Genomic DNA, 22,933 nt, shown 5'->3' with positions numbered 1-22,933 from the left:
TAGTTTATTCTCATTGAGTTGCATTGTGCTGGCCACATCGTTTAACCTAGCTGGCCATTGCCTCATTTAACATTGTACAGTCTGACTGAAGATTAATAGTATCTTTACATATGTTAGTGAAATTGCTACATAGAATATCATCATATATCTATCTGTCAATAGTCCAAAAGGGAATAAAAAGTATCTTCATTTCCTTACTACAGTCTGTTTGAATTTGGGGTATTGGTGTTTTGTAGCTATAACATGATGTAGAACAAGAGGAAGCCGGACCAAGGCGAAACTACCATGAATTTACTTTTAATCATACAACATTTTTTGGGTTAGCATATTGCCTTTATCAATATTTATCTGGTTGTTGGATTCTACTACTTGTACTTAGGAGTGATTGACAGATGATGGAATGACATTATGTTCCCAACAGTCTCTGCTTTTAAAATTAAAGGGATGGTTCACTTTTAGGTTAACTTTTATAGAATGGCTGGTTGTAAGCAACTTTTCAGTTGGTCTTTCATTTCTTGTATCGCTTTTGCATTTTTTGCCGTCTTTTGATTCTTTCCAGCTTTCAAATGGGGGTCAATGACCACATCCAAAAATACTCTGTAAGGCTACAAATGTATTATAGCTTCTTTATTACTAGTCTTTCTATTCAGGCTTTCTCCTATTCATGTTCCAGTCTCTCATTCAAATCAGTGCATGGTTGCATGGTAATTTGGACCCTAGTATACCAGATGTCTGAAATTGCAAACTGGAGAGCTGCAGAATCAGACAAAGCTAAATAACTTCAAAACCACAAATACAAAATAATTGCAAATTGTCTCAGAATGTCACTCTCCACTAAAAGTTAATTCAACCCATTTAAAATATTGGTGAAAAAAATGCTTTAGTAAATTGTTGTCCTTTTTTAAGTAGTGGAATGGTTTGAATGGAACAGTGCCATTTTAAAATTCATTATATTACAGTATGGGACCCAGAATGCTTGGGGCCTGGGGTTTTCCTGTAATTTGGATTTGCATACCTTAGCCTACTAGAAAATTATGTAAGCGTTAAATAAATCCAATAGGCTGGTTTTGCCCCCAGAAAGGATTAATTATATCTTAGTTCTGATCAAGTAGAACATACTGTTGTATTATTACAGAGAAAAAAGAAAATCACTTTAAAAATGTTGTATTATTTGGAGAACATGTAGTGTATGGGATATGGCTTTTCCATAGTTTGGAGCGTTCTGGATCCTTTGTTTCCAGATAACTGATCCCATAAATATACTACAAAACTTTTCTAAAATTAACTACTACATTTACATTTACTACATTAACTTTTCTAAATTAATAGGAAACATAACCCTTTCTAATTTAATAGAAGGTAAGTAACAATAACAGTCTTAATGGTAATTTAACCCCAAAACAAAAATTTGCCAAATAAAAGAAAACACAATTCTAATCAACTTCCCAATAGAAGTGTATTAAAAATGTACAGTGCTTTTAAAGGTTATTTGTAAAAACTGTTGCTATTGAAAGCAGCATTTGCTTAACTTCTGATCGCTACTTTTTAAACAATTTTGTAAAGTCTTCGTTCCAGACAGGACAGGTCTGTTAATCAGCTGCTTTGTTTTACATTGTATCGAGTCTGAGCCACCAGGACAGAGAATAGAAATGGACAGACTCTGCTTTCAGTAGCAATACATTTACAAATAACTTAAAAACCATAGCAAAAAAGTAATGAATGTATAATGCATAGAATTATGTTTTCTTCTATTAGGCGAAATGTATTTTTTAGGTTGACAATACCTTTAAACATATACTTAGAAGAAAAAGCCCAGAGAACAGCATTGAGTAGAAATCCTTTTCTTTTGTCTCTCGGTATGGAGCCGTGAGTGATAAATTGGAAGAAGTGTAATATGTGAAAACATCCAAAGAAGTTCCCTCTAATAAGCCTTTGCAGTCTTGGGTGACTCGGGGCACCATTACATTCTGGCTTCCTTATGAAAGTGACAGCTCAGTCTCCATGCTGCCTCCTCTTTGCCATTCACATGAGATTCTAGAGCCTCCTTTCCTTGTGCTGCACTCGCAGGATTAGGACACAGTTTAATAATGTTCAATCAGTTCAGGCACAGTCTTGGTCCATTTTAAATCCGCTGGGTCTTCTTTACGCCCCTCGATTCTTTTCGTTTTTTGAAGAGAGAGAGATCTGAAAACATATTTTCCACATACAATCAAAAAACTATTTTGCTCTACAGTCCACGTCCCTGCTAAAAAACAGGGAGTGAAATTATAGCACAATCATGTAGAACAAGGGCTGGCACATACTAGATCTCAGTCAAAAAATGGATCTTAAAATAGTGTCTGATTTGTGCCAGCCCTTGTTCTACATAATTGTGTGATTACTCCCCTTGGCTGAAGGTCTAGGACATGCACACCCAGACCCACTGTCACTCGTGGTGAGTGGATTTCCACAGATGGGGGTCTTTTGTAACAGCCCCTGAGATTAAACAGTAGCTTTTATTAAAAGAACTTTGTGTCTATAAAAATGGAACTTGTCTTAACATAGAACATATGGTGCTTATTCAAGCTCAAACTGACACTTAACAGTTTGGACTTCTCACTAAGATGTTATATATAAGAGGATTTTCCATCTTTCAGCACAATGCTTGATGAAGTGATACCAATAATTCAAATTAAAAGGTGATTTCCTTGCTAGTTCTTTAACCTAGCACTGCCTTCACACAGCCACTTCATTTGTGTCTGCTGCTTCCTTTTCCAAATAGGTTTGAAGGATGTAGGAGTTCTCGACTGAGCTCCGAGTCACATACAGGCCTCTGAATGTGTTTTCCCATTCCTTTGTCAATGGTTTCAACCACAAATATTTCCTTCTAAAAATAATCCTTAAATCAAGAAAGGGAGGTAGCGGGACAGAAAGGGGCTTGAACTGGCAGCTACCACTAATTCATACTACTGCAAGGATAGAAACTAAGATTCCAACATTTTTTGTTAAAGCTTTAACCCTGTGTGCTACATCTCTCTGCTTCACGTGCCCTTATGTTTAAGGCCTCATTCCCAATGCAAAACTTGTTTAAAGCCTTGACAAACCCTCACTGCGCCCCATCTGCTATCCACTCCATTGATCAGATCAGGCCAAGTACATTAACAAAAGCAAAGGGTACGTTTGTTGCCTATAGCATGTGCTTGTGCTGTTAGACAGGGATCAGGAGGGAAAATGGAAGTGAATACTGGACAGCAGCTGCTTTTGCCATTACCAGTTTGTTCCCCATTTGGGTGAATGAGAGGCACCTGCAAGCCAGAAGGGGCACTTTAACTTTTGTAGCTTTTTACCATTAGTCAAAGAGGTCTGTGTGAGCAGTTTGCCTTTGTGTTTTGTTAAATTTCTACTAGTTTGTAAAAGTAGTAGTATAAGAAAATGTGTGTGAAACAAATGTGTTGCTGTCCCTTTAAATGGCATTGCTCAGTAACACCACTTAATCATTGTGTTCTTCATTATAATTAGTTAGTGGTGACTATTTTCTTAGCAGTCTGTTAATGATGATTTATTATGCTGCTTCCAAGGAAGCCGAATGGCCAATAACTTGACATTAACAAATATGGAGATAATTATTGTCGTGGTTTTTTTTTTTTTTTTTATGAGATATGCAGAAGCCGTTTATTTTCGTGGCTGTGGTTTCCATATTTATTAGTCACACCTAATAAATATAAATATATGTATGTAAATGAAATAAGTTATATTACAGTTTTTCAAATCTGTTTTCTTATCTCTCTTATCTATTATGTTTGTAAAGCAAAATACAATTTTCTTACATTATATAAATTATTTAAATCTTTGTTGCCACCTGCCTTGGAATTCACAACCACAGCAAGCAGGCAGCAGCCATTTTGTGGGCATTGTTATTAAGATACGCTTTGTTACACCTTTAAAATCTTGTTTATTTGCCAGAATGGGAGACTTGATGCCCATACCTAGTAGCTACACGATTATAGACTGTCAGCAGGGAGAGGGAATGTGAGGAGGGCAGTGACAGGTAGGAAATGCAAAATGGAAAGTGAAAGTAATTGCCTAAGGCATAGAGGAGGGGAAGGCACTATATGACTGACGGCTGAAACTTTAAATGCATTTATAACAGGTATGGGTGTTTAAATGAAAAAAATTTATTTGGGGTTCATGTAAAAGGACTTTTATTAAACCTCTTTTTATGACTGGGTGACAGGTCCACTTTAAGTACAATATTAGTGCGTATATGGTGGTGCGACAGCCCAAACTGATATTAATGCACTAATTCGTATTGGTCGGTTCCATGAATCGTGCTGGTTGGAAATGTAATCCGCCGATGTGCTATGTTTGCCAATACATGGGGCGTCTGTGGATGAGGAGTTGAAGAGCAGCCACTGCTGGTTTAGGAGAGTGTAGTGTCCTGTTAGTGTGGTCACTGTTAGCAAGAGCTTGTACTTTGATTACATTATTAGATGCCCTGCATATCTAGTTGTGTTAATCAGTTAGACGCGTTTTTCTATTAGATTGGTGTTGGGGCACCAAGAGCCAATTGGAACACGTGATTCCAGTAGGGGTATGGTGTAGCTGGAATTGGCACACACTGAATTGGGCTACCACTATTTAAGGGTCTGGCGACACGAGCAGATTTGCGGAGATTAGTCACCCCAATGACGAATCTCCTCTTGTTCGGGGCGACAATCTCCCCAAACTGCCTTCCCCCTGCCCTCCGCTGGCTAAAATTAAAATCGCCTGCAGCAATGCAGGGTCCAAAGTCGCCCGAAGTTTCTTTGTGCTCGTGTGGCCAGACCCTAATACAAAGAGTTCTGTTGCCGACCACTTTGTTGTCCTTACCACAGGCCTAGAAGTATAGACAGATAATTTACATCTGATTTAGGCAACACTGAAATAGTGTTTTGTGTAATCTTCATGACAAACATTTCCATAATAAACATATATCACCACCTGTATTTGCATCTTCTGGGACAGATTTTTTGGTTGTTAACACTAAAGAATGCAAATGTTAAAAGTTGTGGGAACCGGCCTCACCACCTGCAACACAATACATCTACATAGATCCAGGGACAAATAGGTGGAGAGCCTTCAGAGGCAGGTACGTGGCTGGAAAAAGGACTTAAGCAAAAAGAAAGACGTGTTCATCTTGAGAGGATGATTAATAAATGTGGTCATGTGATGAGAGGAGGTGATGGGTTTGCAGAAATGACAACAGAAAAGTTGGCATTCCAGAGGGAGCTTATATTTGGTGCAGAAAATAAAAAGCAATTACTATCTGGTGTAAACCCTTGCCAGTGACGAGTTGCCTGCTTCACACGTTACAAAACACCAGGCTCAAATACTAGTTAATAAAAGTGCAAATGCAGTGCACATTAACTCCTGAACAGGTCAGAAAGATATAGCACTGCTCTGTGTATGATCTTTCCCTCTCATCCTATTTTATCTGTAAGTTGTAATTTAATTACTATGACTTGTTGTTTTACACTAAGCTATGGTTTTACTTTTCTTTGGTTTGTTACCTTCTCTCTCCCTATTTTTTGTGGGTGGCCAGACACAAGTTAAGAAGACAAAAGATTTACTGTGTTTCAGTACATGCTGTTTATGTATCTTTGTAGGTTAAATATTTTATAAGTAGTCTCTGGTTTCTGTTAGACCTCTTGAAAGAATGAGCTGCCTTTGAGATATTCAGAACAAGTACACTCAAGGGACACTTGTCATCCATTAATAATTTTAGCTGTATTTTACCAGCATGAACACCCCTACTGCTGTCAGCTCTGTGGCACAGGCAGCCACTGAGCGCATGTATGGAATATCCAGTCTGCTGCAGATGACAGTCTGACATTGCCCTTAAGCTTTTAGTACAGGTGGTGTTTTCACAACCAATAGAAGCGCCAGTAGAGAGAGCAATTATTCTGCTCCCTACCTACTTGTGGTTAGTAAAACAGTAATGGCATGGGCTCTTTGTGCACATGGATGGCATTGACCTGAAAATGCACACAAAGGGGTTTCAGCCTAAAAATTTGCCCTGTCTGTCCCCAATCAGATTATTACCCTCTGAACCAAGGTGGGTTATTTAGTCACTTGCTGCTTTCCCAGTTGCTTGAACTTGACTCCCAAAACCCAAGCCAGAAAGAAAATTAATTTTTTATCTCTCTAATTCTCAGTGTGCCTTTCTAGGTGAGTAGTGACTACATATACTGGCCAGGGGCAGATTTATGAAAAGCGCCCCCCTCCAAGCTATAGCCGCGGGGCCCAGTGTGATCAGGGGCCCATCTTTTGTTATATATCTTTATTTGCACTGCTATGTCCAGGGCCGCTCCTGCCATAAGGCTAAATGCCGCCTCTTGTAACTTGTAACACTGGGTGCTGAATTTCTGGGTTCAGCTCTACTAGTGCAGAGAGCGCTATTGTGCTCATTGCATTAGCGATTTCCCTCCCCTCTTTGACCCACTCCGTGGCTCAGCCTCCCATTCCATGTGTCTTTTGGGTGTGGTGGTTAAATAAGCATGGCATATAGGTGGCCATAACTCACAACCTGGCCAGGCAGTTCAGATCCAATGTTCTACAGATGTTGTCAAGCTGGCAGTAGCAAAGTTTTACAGCCATCAAGTGGGGACCATTACATTCATCCCTTGAATATTTAGAGCTGTCCTGCCTTTGAAGCTGGGCCTTGGGAGCCCTTTGAAGCAGTGTTTTATCTAGTTCCTTCGTGTTCTCATGCATTATTTTATTCATGTGCCTCCTTCGTCATCCCCTTCTCCACACAGTGCTAGTGTGGCTTTTGTTTGGTCTCTCGACATTTTTATTCATTTGTGCTGTGCAATATTCATGTTTGTTTTAAAAAAAAAAAAAGAATCTTTTGCCAGCTTCAGAACTTGGCTGCAATATATGTGGTAAACTCTGCTCTTATGTTTTTTTGGTTTGTTATTTACATAGTACAGTATATGTTGGAAGCATACAGTACTGTATTTCTTGGAATGGGGGGAAGCCGCCTGCCTAACACATATATTGCCCTCCAGATGCCCGCAGCTATAGCTACCTCTTTCTTACATCAAGCACTTGTGACATTCTCTTAACTAAACTCAGCAGACGGCTTTGAATGTTCTGGAGGATACTGATTGGGTAGCCATGACAACAGTGCATTTTGGGCCCCTGCTGACTGTTATATAGAAGGCTGCTCCCTGCAAGGTTGTTTTTGCTCTCGCATTTCCTCACCTAACAATGTTAATGACATCCTTCTCTTATAGTCCACGCTACACATTATCACTAGCTTGCTCTAAATGCTTCTTACTGATGCTAAAGAGCTGGCAAGAGCTAGTGTCTTCCATGAGATCATTTCAGGGTCCTGTGTCTGCAAAGGTGACATCTTCCTTTCCATTACCAATGCTAAACAGTGCTATGATTTTAAAGCCAAAATAGACCTAAAGCCATTTACAAAGAGTATTGCGAAACACTTTGTTATATATATTTACGACTTTCATAAATTTGATCAGGGCTTTGGCCAGACATCTGTATCCAGGTATTCGAACACTCTTCTAATTTGCGGTTTTTCTTTCTTCCATTAAAGGCGGTACTAAGGACTTAGAGCAACAAACATATTATTCTCAATGTTCTAAATATCAAGAGGGAAAGCATTCGCTGTTGGAAATCATAACTAGGCTTTGGCACATGATTATATCCAAAACGTTTACCAGTTAAATTGTAACCGCTTGTAAAGTAGTGACAGAGAACGTTAGTCAATCATTACAAAAAACACATTTACTTTCCCAGCTTAGCTGGTGAACACTAGCGAGACCCCGCCTAGTGTAAAAAGTGCCCATGACCTTTTAAGAACCTGCTATATAACTTTTATAGAATATTATATATGTGCTGCATTAATGCTTCTGTTTCAAAGTTCTAAATTAGGGGTGGGAAGGGGAAAACATTTTTTACTTCCTTGTTTTGTGACAAAAAGTCAGGCGATTTCCCTTCACTGCCCCTAATTTACATATGCAAATTAGGATTCGGTTCAGCCGGGCAGAAGGATTTGGCCGAATCTGAATCCTGCTGAAAAAGGCCGAATCCTGGATTCGGTGCATCCCTAGTAAATAGTGGGTTTTATGTGTCCCATGGTGCAGTAAAATCTCCACTCCTCCCTTATTGCCGTCCTTAATATAATGTTCTTTATACATGTGCAGGGTGAGAGGAACATCATTTCAGTGACACAGTTAAGGTGGCCATACACAGGCCATCACACATACCCTCTTTTTTGTTTAACCCCCATGTTCCTGCCCAAATAATTATAGGCTAGATATTGCCAAAATGAGTATTATTAGCTTCACCTCATGGAAATAAGAAACTTTATAAACATAATGAATTAATTCTGTCCTGTTTCTGAATTTTTTGTTTTTACCCCTAACTTTCACCTTCTCAGCAATTTGCATGTACACGCAGGAGTTAGTCAGATTTAAAAGAGATACAGAAGATACAGTAACTTCAGTATCAGCACAGAATTAATATTTAGAAATATTATTTCCATGAGACGAAGCTTGTTTAAAGCTTTCATATTTGTGGTTGTTCCCCTTTATTTGGTACTTGGCACTCATCTATCTGGGAATTGTGCCAGTTTGTGCTTTACCAGAGTTTGTAGTTTTTAATTTTAATTGGCTTCAATTTATATATTGCTTCATATGTATTTATCTAAAGAAATATTCTTAGAAGGACTTTGCCCTCTACTTAATGCATTCCCCAAATTGCTCTGTGACTTGTCCAGCTGTACATGACAGACACCAGAGAAATGAATGCTGATCTCCATATAGGACGTGACTGCAGTATAGTACACTGGGGCTGTGGTGGAGATAATCATGTGGGTTTGGCCCATTAACCATTTCTTAACCACACATTTTCCCCATGTTAACATTGTGCTGCAAATGATACCAATTTGCATTGGTGGCTCGGTGCCTGGGAATGTGGGGCTGGAATTCCGAGCTTAGCTAAACAAAAGCTCTTAGTGGCTTGCAGAAATACTTTGGGGAACTGAATGGCAAGGCCCTTTGTGAATGTGTGAATATAATGTGCAATGTCAAGTAATGTATTTCTGCAAATACAAATGATTGAGTTACATTCTGATAAATGCATAGTAACTTTTGTGTTTGCTCAGGGACATGTAATAAATGGGCTGACTCTCTTTCCTCTGTCTGACAATGCAGCAGTTGTGTCATACTTTATGACTGGGATTCTAGCAGCCTTTATAAGGGCAATGGCACAAAGGGCAGTTTCCAGCCATGGGGGTGGGCGCCTTGCGATTGTCCTGCCATTGACCTAAAAGGTAATTTTTTGGTTATTGCCGATGCACTTGCAGGTCAGGGGAGTATCACTCACAAATGTTGCCCCTTGTGCCATTACTATTGTCTGAAATCCTATCTGTTCACATATCTGTAGTGTTTTAAATTTCTTAATGGCACACACCATGATTTGTCACCCGTGAGAGATCACCAGGCGTTCGGGCGACATCTGAATATACCTATTTGCAAGTATGGGGTTCAGAAGAAGCCATTTCCCCACTTTTACTCCAAATCACTACATGTAAAATGTTTTACATTCAGCAACTCCCATACTTGCAAATGTAAAGGCATCTTTCAACAATTTGTTACCAGTGGGACCAGTGATTTCCAGTGGATTAGTTTGCAGAGTACAAAGGATAAAAACAGCCATATAAAATATATATTATGTGCCCCCTGCTGTAGAATTTAAGGATATTATAAGTCTTGTATAAAGGTCGTGTGATACAAATGACGCATAAGAGCTGATATAGAATGAATAATTAATATGATCCAGGTGATTTTGTTGTGCTGTGCAGTTTAATACTGTTGCCACGTGAGGGCAGTAGCACTTAATTTTCTCAAGGTTAGTTGAGGAAATGTACGGCTTGCTACCAATATTTAAAGCAAAATATAATATTTTAATAAATTCAATGAATTAAATTTTTTACATAGGTATATACTATTATATAAAGGAGGAATAAGGACTTTTTTTTTATGCATCAGTGATAAAAAGTCATCTGTTGATGCATGCAGAACTGAAAAACAACATTCTAGCAGATCTATAGATAGATATACACATACATACATATACATACACACATACATATATCTGTCTAACTTATTTGGGAGGTTGGGGGTGTGATGGGTACATGTTTGCACTTGACTGAGTATTTGGTTCTGATTTCTATCTGTGTTTCTATGCTGGTGGTCATCATTTACTCTTTCCTTTTTTTTTTTTTTTTTGAGATGTTGGTGACATGTCGTAACTTTCCTTGACTGACCTTGAGAAAATCCAAGTCTTGCTACTGCCCTCAAGTGGCATAGTGCTTAATTGCAATGCAGAATAAAACTCCCTGGACCAATTTTCCAACCATTCTCTCATTGTGTAGTGACTCCTTGATTTATTTCCTTGGGCTGGCTGTTCTGTGTGTAATTCTAAGTATAACATATGCTACTAATCATGTTCCTGAACAAACAATTGATCATTTTGGTCCCTATTTCCTCTCCCTTCCCCCTTGTGTAGGTTTTGAACTTCTGTACCAGCCAGAGGTGGTGCGTCTCTATTTATCTATCCTGACAGAGAGTCAAAACTACAATACATTGGAGGCGGCAGCAGGAGCCCTACAGAACCTCAGTGCTGGGAACTGGACTGTAAGTGGGGTTATGCTTACGTGATACGTGAACCAGTGCTAGTGCTATAACACTGTCACACTTAGTGTTTTATCTGTCAGTAAAGAAACCACTAATGCTACACAAAAAAGAGGGTTTGCAAATCAAACTCCCCTCCATGTGCATAGAATAACTGAGTACGGACACCAGTTTTATTTTGATGTCCTTATTCAAACTGTGATATTATCTATAGTTAATATTTCTAAAATGTGCATGCAAACTTTTCCCCATACCAACTCTCATTGCAATTGTTTTGTAGCAAACCATTTTTGTATAGACCTTACTTTGGGCATTGGGGTTTTTTCATGCTAAAACTCTCCAAAACCGTAAACACACACAAACACAAACACACACACACACAAACACAAACACACACACACACGTGTGTGTGATGGCACTCCATGTCCTTTTATGAGCTCTGTGTACTGTGCATATTTATTCTATCTATTATGTGACTTGTCCTCCCTGTGTATACTTTTAATATATTACACTTTTATGCACTGTACAGAGCTGGAGAAGGAAAGGCTTGTTGCACTTGAGGGTGCCAAATGTTAGGCACCCCCAAGTGATTGTATTGACTTACCTGAAACCCTGAGCCGGTGCTCCTATCAACAGAAAACTGCACAGGCCTGGGGGTTATACCAGTGAGCACCATGGAGCAATCCACTTCCGTCTTCTTCTGTCTTCAAATTTACTAGGGCAGACGCATGCGCAATTGAACGAAATAGCCAACTTTTTTTGTTAAAGTTCGGCTTTTCGTTCTACTGCGCATGTGCAGCTGTATGAAGAAGAAGAAGAAGGAAGCAGGAAGAAGATTGCTCTGTGGTGCTCACTGGTATAACCCCTGGGCCGGTGCAGTTTTCTACTCATAGGAGCACTGGCCCAGGGTTTCAGGTAAGTCAATACAATCACTTGGAGTGCCTAACATTTGGCACCTCCAAGTGCAACAAGCCTTTCCTTCTCCTTTAACAGTGCTTTACAAATAAAGTTATACTTACATACTTACATACTTACATACATACATACATACATACATACATACATACATACATACGATGAATTGTATGAGAACCTGAATCTTTTATAACTCTAGTATAAGTCAAAGTAATCAGTGAAAAATAAGTTATAATAGAGTGTTGTAGTTTAGCTGAAAATCCTGAAAGCGGGATACTAAAAGGCCTGCTATAGTTTACTTGAACTACTTTCTAGAGCAAATTTAGAGAGTAATTGGGTTTTCTGTTTGATGTGGGGATCAAATATTTCAGTGTGCAATTTATATTACCTTCCAATGTATAGTGTGTAACTTGGCTGCCTGCTTCATCAAAGCAATGCATTTGTATCATTTGCTAAGGGAGGGAAAGAAATACTTCTCTATTAAAATTAATTCCCATGAATGCCTTCCTCTTTCTTTTTCTTTTTTCTTTTTTGTGCATGTTGAGTTTATTAAGTCTTTGCAGCGGCTGATTGGCACTAATTGTCCTTGCCAAGCTTGCTGTGTTTCTAAATCCTTTCCAGTCTTCTCATTAGCCCAAAAAATCTACAGGTATGGGATAACCAATATCCAACGAGCTCCAAAGTCTTCTTTCATACAATCCATTCTAAACGAATAACTTCCTTTATGTTTTGAAAGATTTAAAATATTTCTTTTATATTTATTGTCCTCACTATATCAATTAGTGTTGTGGTTCATCTCAAATCTCATCTCTTTATAGTTAGCGCATCACTTTTAGGTGCATAAAAATGGACATATTGGGATATCCAAAGCATATTCTCAATGCATTTGCCATATGATGTGGATAATTAAAGTCTGCAGGTAACACTCACCCAGCTGATTTTCTTTACTTCCCCTTCAGTGGTCAATGTATATCCGTGCTACTGTGCGCAAGGAGAGGGGTCTGCCAGTGCTGGTGGAGCTGCTTCAGTCTGACTCTGACAAAGTGGTAAGGGCTGTAGCAATCGCTCTGAGGAACCTTTCTATGGATCGGCGCAACAAGGACTTGATAGGTATTTGTTTTTTTATGGGTCTTTATTTATTATGCTTTAATGATGGAAATAGTTAACACTTTTCCAAAACTTTCTAAGCCCATTCCCCTTGGCTTATTTCACAGTGCATTTCTGTGTGATCCACTGTACTACTTTCACTGCTGTTTGCTTACACATATCCAATGGGAAATCAAGCCAGTGATAGAACATGCCTAGTTGGTAGTAACTCTAACATTTCTAATTATCTCCCCAGAAGTTTTACTAGCACTGGGCAAAGTAGACAACAGGCTGTATATGATGCATTTTGAGAAATGTGTACAAGCCAGTGAAAAACAATTTGGATTTAATTACGAAAGTTAATAAAGTTTAGGATTAATTCACAAGAATGAGCCATGTACTGAATCATTTAACAGTTCTACAAAGTAGGCATAGTTATTGTGCTTATGGACAGAATATTCATATCACTAGAACAAGACTCTATAAATTTGCACCAACATTGGGTTAAAACATGTAAAAGACTATCTTTATTAATATTAAAAATAATAATTACAGCAAAACAGTACACAAAAAAACTAAAACCACAGAAAATCCTCTCGTTCCCCTTTCTACAAATGCCCTGCATTAGCCACATTCAGTCACTTTTTTATGTATTTTTTTTGTGCATTATCCTTTCTTTGCTTGTTTTCCTCCTTACATTACGTATATGCCCAATCTTTATGGTCCAATTTTAGCCCACCTCTAACTGTTTTATTAGATTAATCCATTTTATCCCACCACTATATGATTTGTTCTCATACTCTAATCTGAGATTTTCAGAGAAGGAAAATGCAAATGGTCCATCTATGATTTCTCTTCAGGTAATTACGCCATGGGACAGCTGGTTCGCAACTTGCCTGGAGGCCAACAACGCCCTGCAAAAAACCTGGAGGAAGACACAGTGGTTGCTGTTCTGAACACCATTCATGAAATAATCACAGACAGCTCAGAGAATGCACGATCCTTAATACAGTCACAGGGAATCGAAAAACTTATCACAATAAATAAATCAAGGTTACTGTTTCTTCAATGCTCTTCTTTACTCTCTACAATATTCCACTAAGGCTACACTGACCAAAGTAACTAGAAACTCCATCAATCTTTTATTGGCCTCATCTATATATCTATTCACTATAAATACTCCAGTTGCTTGATCTCTGTGATAGAGACCAGTATTGGGTATCATTAGTTGTTATGGATACTTGCAGTAAGCATATCATTCATTAATCAAAATATCATCCCATCAACATTCGTTTCCTCTCTGGGCAGAGATTGATTACCCTGTAAAATGCAAATGTGTAAGATGAACTTAGTTAATCATCCAAACTGGATTCATTTTATTCTGATGCACAGACGTGTGTATTTATATATAATGCTCTGTGTCTGCAAATACTGTAATGCACAGCATCTGCCTCTATTTACATTTCTTATAATCTACCAAATACTACGTATTGCATCCCTGGTCATTTCTTGCTGTTTCACCCGTGCTTCACAATTATTATATATTTTTATTTTGGTGTCACAAGTGCACCGTGTGTATGTTTTGAAATGAGTAGGTCTGCTGATCCATTCAGATTAAGTACTTAAATAATCACTTTTATTTTGCATTAATTAGTTATTGCTTCAGTTGATGGTGATCAATTGTGTTGCCAGAACTGAAGACCATTTGCCTAATGGGACAATGTTTAAAGGGGTTGTTCGCTTTCCAAACACTTTTTTCAGTTGTTTTTAGATTGTTCCCCAGAAATAGACTTTTTTTCAATTACTTTCCATTATTTATTTTTTACTGTTTTTCCAAAATCTAAGTTGGAAGTTTAATGTCCCTGTCTGTGGTGTTTGAGTCTGGCAGCTCAGTAATTCAGGTGTAGACTCTAAACGGTTACAATTTTGCAACATTTAGTTGATCCATTTCTCAGCAGCATCTCTGGAGTATCAGCAACTATTGTATCAATTCTAACATCAGTCTGTAATGAAACTGAGATTCTGCTCAGCAGGGACAAAGATAAGAAATGTATCAACTAAATGTATCAATTTAGAACAGTTTACAGGGTCGGCGACCCCCCCTCCCAGAGCTGCTTCAGAAGGTGGAAAATGACACTTTACACTTCAATATTAGAAAAATTATTCCACATAGAAAATAGGAAGTCATGGGAAAAAGTTATTTCTGGTGAGCTATCTGAAAACAACTAGTTGTTTGAAGGTGAACCACCCCTTTAATGAGTTTGGTTGCACAATTTAGATTTGACAAAGCTTACTTTGACTGGATTGCAGGGTACCCCTAATGTGCTATAGCAACATGGAGTAAGTTGCTCTCCACAGAATGATACAGCAGCCCTATTGATTACTACCGACCTAATGATCTAAATATTACAACTGTATAACTAGTATAGGTAAATCTAAAAACAACTGGATTTGCTGAATAATCATTGAAGACGTTTCACTACTCATCTGTGCAGCTTCTTCAGTTCAACTGAACTGAAGAAGCTGCTCAGATGAGTAGTGAAATGTCTGCAATGATTACTCAGCAAGTCCAGTTGTTTTTAGATTTACCTATACTAGATATATACCATGACCTGGATGAATGAAAATCTTCATAGTCATATTACAACTGTAGCATAAGTTTTGCTGGGCAACTTACATTTTTTGTTCCTGGGGTGGGTTATGTTCCTTTATTGTCCTGCTGGTAGAACCACTTTCTAATCTCTAAAATCCATCTTTAGCCAGTCTCCAAGGGAAGTGAAAGCTGCCTCACATGTCCTGCAGATGGTTTGGAGCTACAAGGAATTACGAGGTTCACTGCAGAAGGAGGGCTGGAACAAAGCCAATTTCCAGGTATGCAGGCTCAAGCTGTATAATCAACATTAGGAGACTAGGTCTGGATCACATGCTTAAAGGAGAAGGAAAGACTAAAATTAAGTAAGCTTTATCAGAAAGGTCTATAAAAACACACCAGTAAACCCTCAGAGTAATGCTGCTCTGAGTCCTCTGTCAAAAGAAACACAGCATTTCTTTCCTTGTATTGTGTACACATGGGCTTCTGTATCAGACTTTCTGTTTTCAGCTGAAACCTCCAGGGCAGGGCTTGAGCATACTCGGTTTGCTCCTCTCCCCCTCTCTCCTCCCATCCCTGCTGTAATCTGAGCTCAGAGCTGTAAGTGAGCAGTGAGAGACTCAGGCAGGAAGTGATGTCACACCAAGGTTATATGGCAGCTTCTATCCTAAACAAACAGAGTCAGTGTCTAGAGCTGTTTACTCGGGTATGGTAAAGCATTCTGCAGAATAAATATAGCGTTCTAGCTTGCACTATTGTGGCTAATATCTTGGCGCTTTCCTTCTCCTTTAAAGGAGTGGTTCACCTTTAAGTTAATTTTTAGTAAGTTATAGAATTGCTAATTCTAAGCAACTTTTCAATTGGTATCCATTTTTTATTTTTAAATTATGGCCCATCTTATAGCTAAGCAAAAATAAATAAAGCAAAGCTACACCATAATAAACCTTGTAGGGTAAACCTGCTGGCCTTTTTTTTTATCCAAGATTGGCCAGCGGGGATGTCTTGGTAGTTACATAGGATAAAACCTTATATCTATCTTGTATACAGAGCAACCAAATCAGTGCTCCAGCTGAGCCTTATATTCTGAATGTTGATGCTTAGACTACTACCTCTTCAATCCAGTCTTTATCTCCAAGATATTTCTGCACAGCTACAGTATAATACTGAGTACAGCATCAAGCCAGTGCTGTGCTTTTAGCCAGACATTTTCATGTTTGCATTATACTGATTGTTTTGAGCTCTGTTCTGCATAGTTACAGGAATGCTTTATTTGTCTCCTGCTTTAGACTGCTGTGTCAACACTGCCAAAAGGATCCAAAGGAAATGGGAAATCTGGATTTGATGACAGCACACTACCATTGGTAGATAAAAGCCAAGGTGAGAGAATACACTTTCGTTTTTATATTATCAGTCTAGATGTGCGTTAGGATTTACATTGTCCTACATCTTGAAAAGCCGGAAATGAGACAGGAAATTGCATTGGCTCAACAGGATTTCTACCAAGGTGCAGATGGATTATCCAGTTAATTTAGAGATACACATAGAACTGGAGTAACATTCTAGGAGGGATACAGCATTTGACTGTGAACTTCCCCAGAAATTTGGTACATAATACATCTGTATCACTTAATACATCGGTTAACTTTGACTTCAAGAAACAAAACCAACAGTGCAGAAAGGGACAGGAGAATACTGCCTTAAATAACACTTTAAATAAAATACATTTGCAATTGAGCATGTTTAGTGTATACTGGGAAATTGCTGAGAGGTACTGTATATTATTTTTCATCAGGAAAAATTGTATGTGTAGGTTTACATCCTGTTTTTATAATCTTCATGGATATTGCTTAGCTTGCAAGCTTCTTATTAAAGGAACTGTAACACTAAAAATCCATTTTCCCCCCACTAATAATAGGTTTACCCTGCATAAAGTTTATTAAAATCAATGCTTTATTAAAAAAATACTGTTTGAAAACACTACTTCCTGTGTACTGCAAAACGGAGATTGGGCGACTCACTCTGCAGCTCTGGACTCTGCATCTTCCCCCTAACCCGACTTCTGCCAAAACCGGAAGCTAAGTGCTACAACTGTGACAGCAGCCCATTCTATTACACATTGTACACGCCGGATTCTGTGGGAAGTGGCAGCGATCCCCTTTTTTCCCCCAGCTTACCTCGTAGTGGCAGGACTGTGGAACACTGAGCGCTGCCCCAGTGCTCTTTCCCATGCTTGCAGGCAGGTGATGACAAGCCTGTGGTACCCGAGGAAAATAAGAAGTCGGCACCTCGGCCCGAGCCCAAAGTCCGCAGCAACTCCTACCCAGCTCCGACAAGAGCCCTCGATGCCCCTGGCAGCAGAGACAAAGTCGTGGAGGAACAGAAGACCCGGGATTGCTAGCAACAATCGCCTGCTCTTTATAGTTAGAGCCACAAAAAGACAACAGAGCCTCACGCATCAGAAGAAAAAAGCAGAAACAAAGCCGGCCATTGCCGCACCGCACAACCTCGCAAAGCCAGTGCAGACATGACACTTCATTATCCTCCTAAAAAAATTCAGTTTTACTGCCTGGTGAGCGACTTTGCTCCAGCATGTTGGGCAGCTGAGGATGTTGAAGTGTCGTGAACAGTGGCTCTGCAGGTTGTGCGGTGCGTCAATGGCCGGCTCTGGTTCTGCTTTTTTCTTCTGAGGCCTGATGCATGAGGCTCTGTTGTCTTTTTGTGGCTCTAACTGTAAAGAACCGGCAATTGTTAGCAGCAATCCAGGGTCTTCTGTTCCTCCACGACTTTAGGTTCGGCGGGGTCTTCGTTTCTGCTGCCAGGGGCTTTGAGGGCTCTTGTCGGAGCTGGGGTAGGAGTTGCTGCTGACTCTGGGTGCGGGGCCGAGGTGCCGACTTATTATTTTCCTCAGGTACCACGGGCTTGTCATTACCTGCCTGCTAGCATGGGAAGGAGCACTGGGGCAGCGCTCAGTGTTCCACAGTCCTGCCTCTACGAAGTAAGCTGGGGGGAAAAGAGGGGATCGCTGCCACTTCCCACAAAATCCGGCTTGTACAATGTGTAATAGAATGGGCTGCTGTGACAGTTGTAGCACTTAGCTTCCGGTTTTGGCAGAAGTCGGGTTAGGGGGAAGATGCAGAGCTGCAGAGTGAGTCGCCGTTTTGCAGTACACAGGAAGTAGAGTTTTCAAACAGAAATTTTTTAATAAAGCATTGATTTTAATAAACTTTATGCAGGGTAAACCTATTATTAGTGGGGGGGAAATGGATTTTTTAATACAAAATTTTTTAGTGTTACAGTTCCATTAACCACCTTAAGCTCTCAGAGCTACTCAAGAAGGATTGGCTATGTCAGGTGTAATTTGGTTAAATGTAGTAAAACATGTTGTTGTGTTCTTCAGTAAACAAGAAATCTGGAAGTCGTGATATGATTCCCATGGGAGAACTGGGCCCTGGTAAGTAAAGATATATGTATACTTTTTTAAATCTGCTATGAGGTGCTCAGGGTGGGGGGTTATAAATGACCGCTTAAGAGTTTTAATATGTTTAATAGTATGTCATGTTATTTTGTGAGTAGTGGATATGTGAAGTGCAAGATCTGATCTCATTTTTGCTTTCTAGATGGATACTCCACCATTGATCACCGGGACAAGGAGCGCAAATACAGATCCAATGAAAGCATGGGGGATATGTCTGAGAAGGAACCCTTAAAGGTGAATTTGTATAGTCCTGTTTCAGGCTAAACTTCCTTGACCATATGGCAATGACACTGCCGTCATTGCATTATTTTTTGGTGTAACCAGAAAAATACATGCACGTTGAGTTCAACCTTTTAGTCTTGGGTGCAATAATCTATACTAGAGGGTTTGATATGGATGAACATCACCCTGACCAGGTTTGTTTCATTTTTGGTAACCACCCCCCCCCCCCCAAGTGTGGGACTATCCTGAATGTATGTCGAGCAGGGCACATGGTGGGAATTGTCTTAAATATTGAAGAAAGATTCTTGGGAAAATGAACACATACAAATATTAGTGATATTTGACCCCCTTTTTAGAAGTTTGTCTTCTGCTATTAACAAAAGTAGATTTCCCTGCTGTGTGGTTTTGACATTGACTTTGCTTTGGGCCCTCTCTTGCCTTCACCCCTTAAATTGAATGGGATATGTTGAACGGTTCAAGTACTAGTGATTTTCAGCAGAAAAATGCTTACAAGAGTACCAGGCCTGCCACTGTCAGGCATTTTCAAGTTAAAGGAAGGTACAAGGAGGCAATGGTGGGCAATATTTAAAACAACCCCTAGCACACCTTCTAAGGCAGAGGTCAACATACTTTGAATTCAGCCCCCCCCCCTCTCATTTTACAATCTAATTATTCGGCCTGATATCCAAGTAAGTTGGTATGTCACACAATGAATAAGATCACAGGCCAGTTGTCCGACAATCAATACTCATTGGAGGCCAGACTATGCTCCACTTCTGCTCTGTGGACCGCTTTGGGGTTGTCATTTTTGGAAATTCAGTTCATTTTGCTATATTCTCTGTGTGTGAGGCACCACTAACACTCCACTGAATGAGTTATTTCTCTTCCTCCTCTTGATCTTTGGCTTCTCATACACTTCTGCATTAATCTCTATTTTACTCTCTCCTTTCCTCCTCTGCTGCTGCTGCAGAATGACTCAAATAAGAAACACATTACCCGGAGTAACAGGCCAACTGTGAATCTGGTGGACGCACGAGACACTAAACCTCAGCCTGTTGACTCCTGGGTCTAATTTTTGCATGCATGGTAGGTTCTTCTAGTGATTCCATGGAATCTTAGCAGTGTAATCCTTTGCTAACGGTGGATTCATGTGGCAACTATATAAATAAAGCAACACCGTGCACTTGGATATATAGGGTGGGTGCATGCCGAGTCTGGTTCAACCACTTTGAACTTAACAGTCTTGCACGGGGGCTTTAAAATGATGCTAGAATGTTAGAATGTAATTTACTGTCACATTTTAGTCCATCTTACATACTAACCTGCTTCCTTCCGGCTCCTATGCTCCTGAAAATCCTCTCCTCCAATTTCTTGGGGTTTTGTGTTTTTCCTTCTTCGAGGCATGCGCTTACTTCCAAGCAATAAAAATGGTCGTTTTTCATTTATCCAATGCAGCATCTGTGAAAGTTCTTTCTATGGTTGAGAAATAATTGTGTTCGATGCATTTTCAATGCTGTAATGTTTTGGGCTGGTTATTGTTTTGTTTGTAACCGATGCCCCAGAAGCAATAAATGTCACTGACTTGATATTAATTCTATTACTATCATAGGCTGAATGGGGAAAAAGGAGGTCTTTACAATTACCTCTAGTAAAACGTCATAGTTAATGGATTTATGACCATAAAATAATATTGTCCACATCCTCCTTAAAAAGAAATAACAATCATTTTGAATTGTTGCAACAGGTAGAAACCCCTTTGCAGATGCTGAGCATTTCATGCTTTCATTTAGTCTGTATGCTTTGCTTTATGGCCGGCGTAGCTTTCTTGGTGCAAAGGGATACTATAATGAAAAATATGATTTAAACCCTGCCTGAGGTTAAAAGCAATTGAAAGAATTTTGGCCTCCACTCATTTAGGGAATGGTGGGGGCAGCACTGAGTCAAGCAGTGAGTGATATCTCGTCTGCCATGGAGTGGAACACTCGCTTATAAGATGGGGCAGTTTGTCAGTGGAATAGCAGTTGTTTGGACTAGCAGTAATCCTGACACTCCAGTATTTGTAAGGACAACACACTCTTTAATCAGCAAAGAATAGAGTTAGTATCCCTTTAACTGCTGCACATTATAAGCAAAGAGGCAGGCACTTGTCTGAGTTTCATCTATCTGCCTGAATTCCATATTTTTCATTGTGATGTCCATTGCCATGTCTCAGTAGCACATTGATTCCCCTTGGGTTTGTTACATGTTTTTTCTACTACTTTGCTGTTTTGTCACCAACTCTTTTTTTTTTTTTTATCTGTTACAGGGTTAAATCTGCAGTGACCCTTTTTGGGAAGACCTTTTTCTTATTTTATTACTTTTTTTTTTTTTTAAATAAACAATGACAAATTTGACTTTGTGTAGGAAGTATCATTATGCACCACTGCCATGCCCATTTTGCAGGACCATTTATAAATCCCTTTGAGAAAAGGGGGTCAGAAAACTGCCATCTGCTTTGTCTAAGAACCAAACTGTGATCATCGCCAAAAAAAAACTGTTGCTTGATTTTTTTCTTCCTCTGAAATGATGCTTTTTTTTTTTTAAGTAAATATGTATAGTATATATAATCGAAAGCAACATTCCCATTAAAGCATCCCGCACCTTGTTTCCATTTAATATGGCTTCTGTTCTCCTGGATGGAGGTGATGGTGCCATGCAGGTGAAACAAGCAGTAGACATCAAGGTGGGAGAAATGGATTTTATCTGCAGCCCTGCACCAGAAATGTCACAGCCACAGCTTTTTATCAGAATATGGAAAATATGAGCACTTTTGTTTTGTCTCTTCCTCAGATTGAACTGTGAATTTTTTTTATCATTTGGACTGAGGTGCATTCAATTACATTTTTTTTTTCTATTGAGGTGTGATGGGTAGTTCATTGGGTTCAGGTTTTATTTGAAGGGCGAATAAAGAAAGTCAGGCTTGGCCGGAAACGTTGGACGATAAACTGATTGTAAGCAAGCATCTTCGTGAAGCACGTCGCTGATCTCTTTATCAAAGAAAGTGGATGGAACGTGAATTTAAAGGCTTCTGATGTGCATCGCTAAAAAGCCTTAAGTTGTGATTTCATTGAGACTGAAAGACTGAAGTTCTTCTGGTTCAGTTCTGATTTTAGCAGGAATTTTACGCTGAGCGTGCATGCCATAAACAGGAATGCAATTTGAACTCTGACTTGTACAGCTATCAATTTACTGATGTTTCCAAAGCCAGCTCATCTATACATGGAGATATATGATGAAGCATACGCAGAACTGGACCATTAAGCTCCTAACGACCTGAATTTACAGCATCGCAAGGAAGCTTTGAAGTCGGAGCTAGTTGGCTCTCGTGGTTGCAATCTGTGTAAAAACAAACATTTCTGCTGTATGATAACTTTGCCTTTTAACTTGTGTTCTCTTTCCACTTGCATTGTAACCAACTTAAGGAATTCCCATCTCAATGCCTGCACTATGCTCTGTAGGAGACCATGCTGGTTCTCATCTAACACTGTTATGGTCAACAGAACCACTCTAGGACTTTAATCATGAAACCATTGAAGAAAACGTAACCTTTTGATTAAAATAACAAATCACAGTTGCTGTTGAATTTCAGTGTATTTTCATTAGGTGCTCAATGAATCTTGCTACAAAGAGGGTGGTTTTAAGTTTAATTCTTTTGAATATATGGTGGGTTTGGGTTTTGTATTAACTCTTAATGTTTTCTGTCAGTAGAGCTTTTCTCGGCCGTATAAATAGCATTGATGTAAATGAGAACCTAACATCCCCACCCTTTGACATTTTGTTGTTGGGATAGTTAAGCGTTGCTGTTTGCCCTCTGAGATTCCCGTGGAATTGAACGGTTAAATGGGATCCACCTCCTATAAGGTTTTGGGACCAATCAAAAGTTCAGCAAGTTTTTGCAGAATACACGTTTGAATTCTGACATTTAGC

General features: G+C 39.3%; 1 protein-coding gene across 12 annotated transcripts in view; it reads left to right on the top strand.

Annotated features, from left to right (window-relative positions):
* Nucleotides 1-22,580, top strand: part of arvcf.L (ARVCF, delta catenin family member L homeolog) — a 129,270-nt gene extending 106,690 nt beyond the window's left edge. For 8 of the 12 annotated variants that reach the window (XM_041570772.1, XM_041570724.1, XM_041570864.1 and 5 more), the window contains 9 exons: nucleotides 10,555-10,682; nucleotides 12,554-12,704; nucleotides 13,541-13,733; nucleotides 15,440-15,551; nucleotides 16,557-16,647; nucleotides 18,668-18,721; nucleotides 18,888-18,979; nucleotides 19,938-20,053; nucleotides 21,273-22,580. In XM_041570772.1, the coding sequence (XP_041426706.1) occupies nucleotides 10,555-10,682; nucleotides 12,554-12,704; nucleotides 13,541-13,733; nucleotides 15,440-15,551; nucleotides 16,557-16,647; nucleotides 18,668-18,721; nucleotides 18,888-18,979; nucleotides 19,938-20,039 (923 nt within the window). In that variant the 3' untranslated portion in view covers nucleotides 20,040-20,053; nucleotides 21,273-22,580. 12 annotated transcript variants of the gene reach the window in all.
* The last annotated feature ends 353 nt before the right edge of the window (nucleotides 22,581-22,933 follow it).

Source organism: Xenopus laevis, chromosome 1L (assembly GCF_017654675.1).
Source record: "Xenopus laevis strain J_2021 chromosome 1L, Xenopus_laevis_v10.1, whole genome shotgun sequence".
NCBI classification, from domain to species: Eukaryota; Metazoa; Chordata; class Amphibia; order Anura; family Pipidae; genus Xenopus; species Xenopus laevis.
The sequence above is the reverse complement of the archived record's forward strand: the minus strand, read 5'-3'. Positions and strand labels throughout refer to the sequence as shown.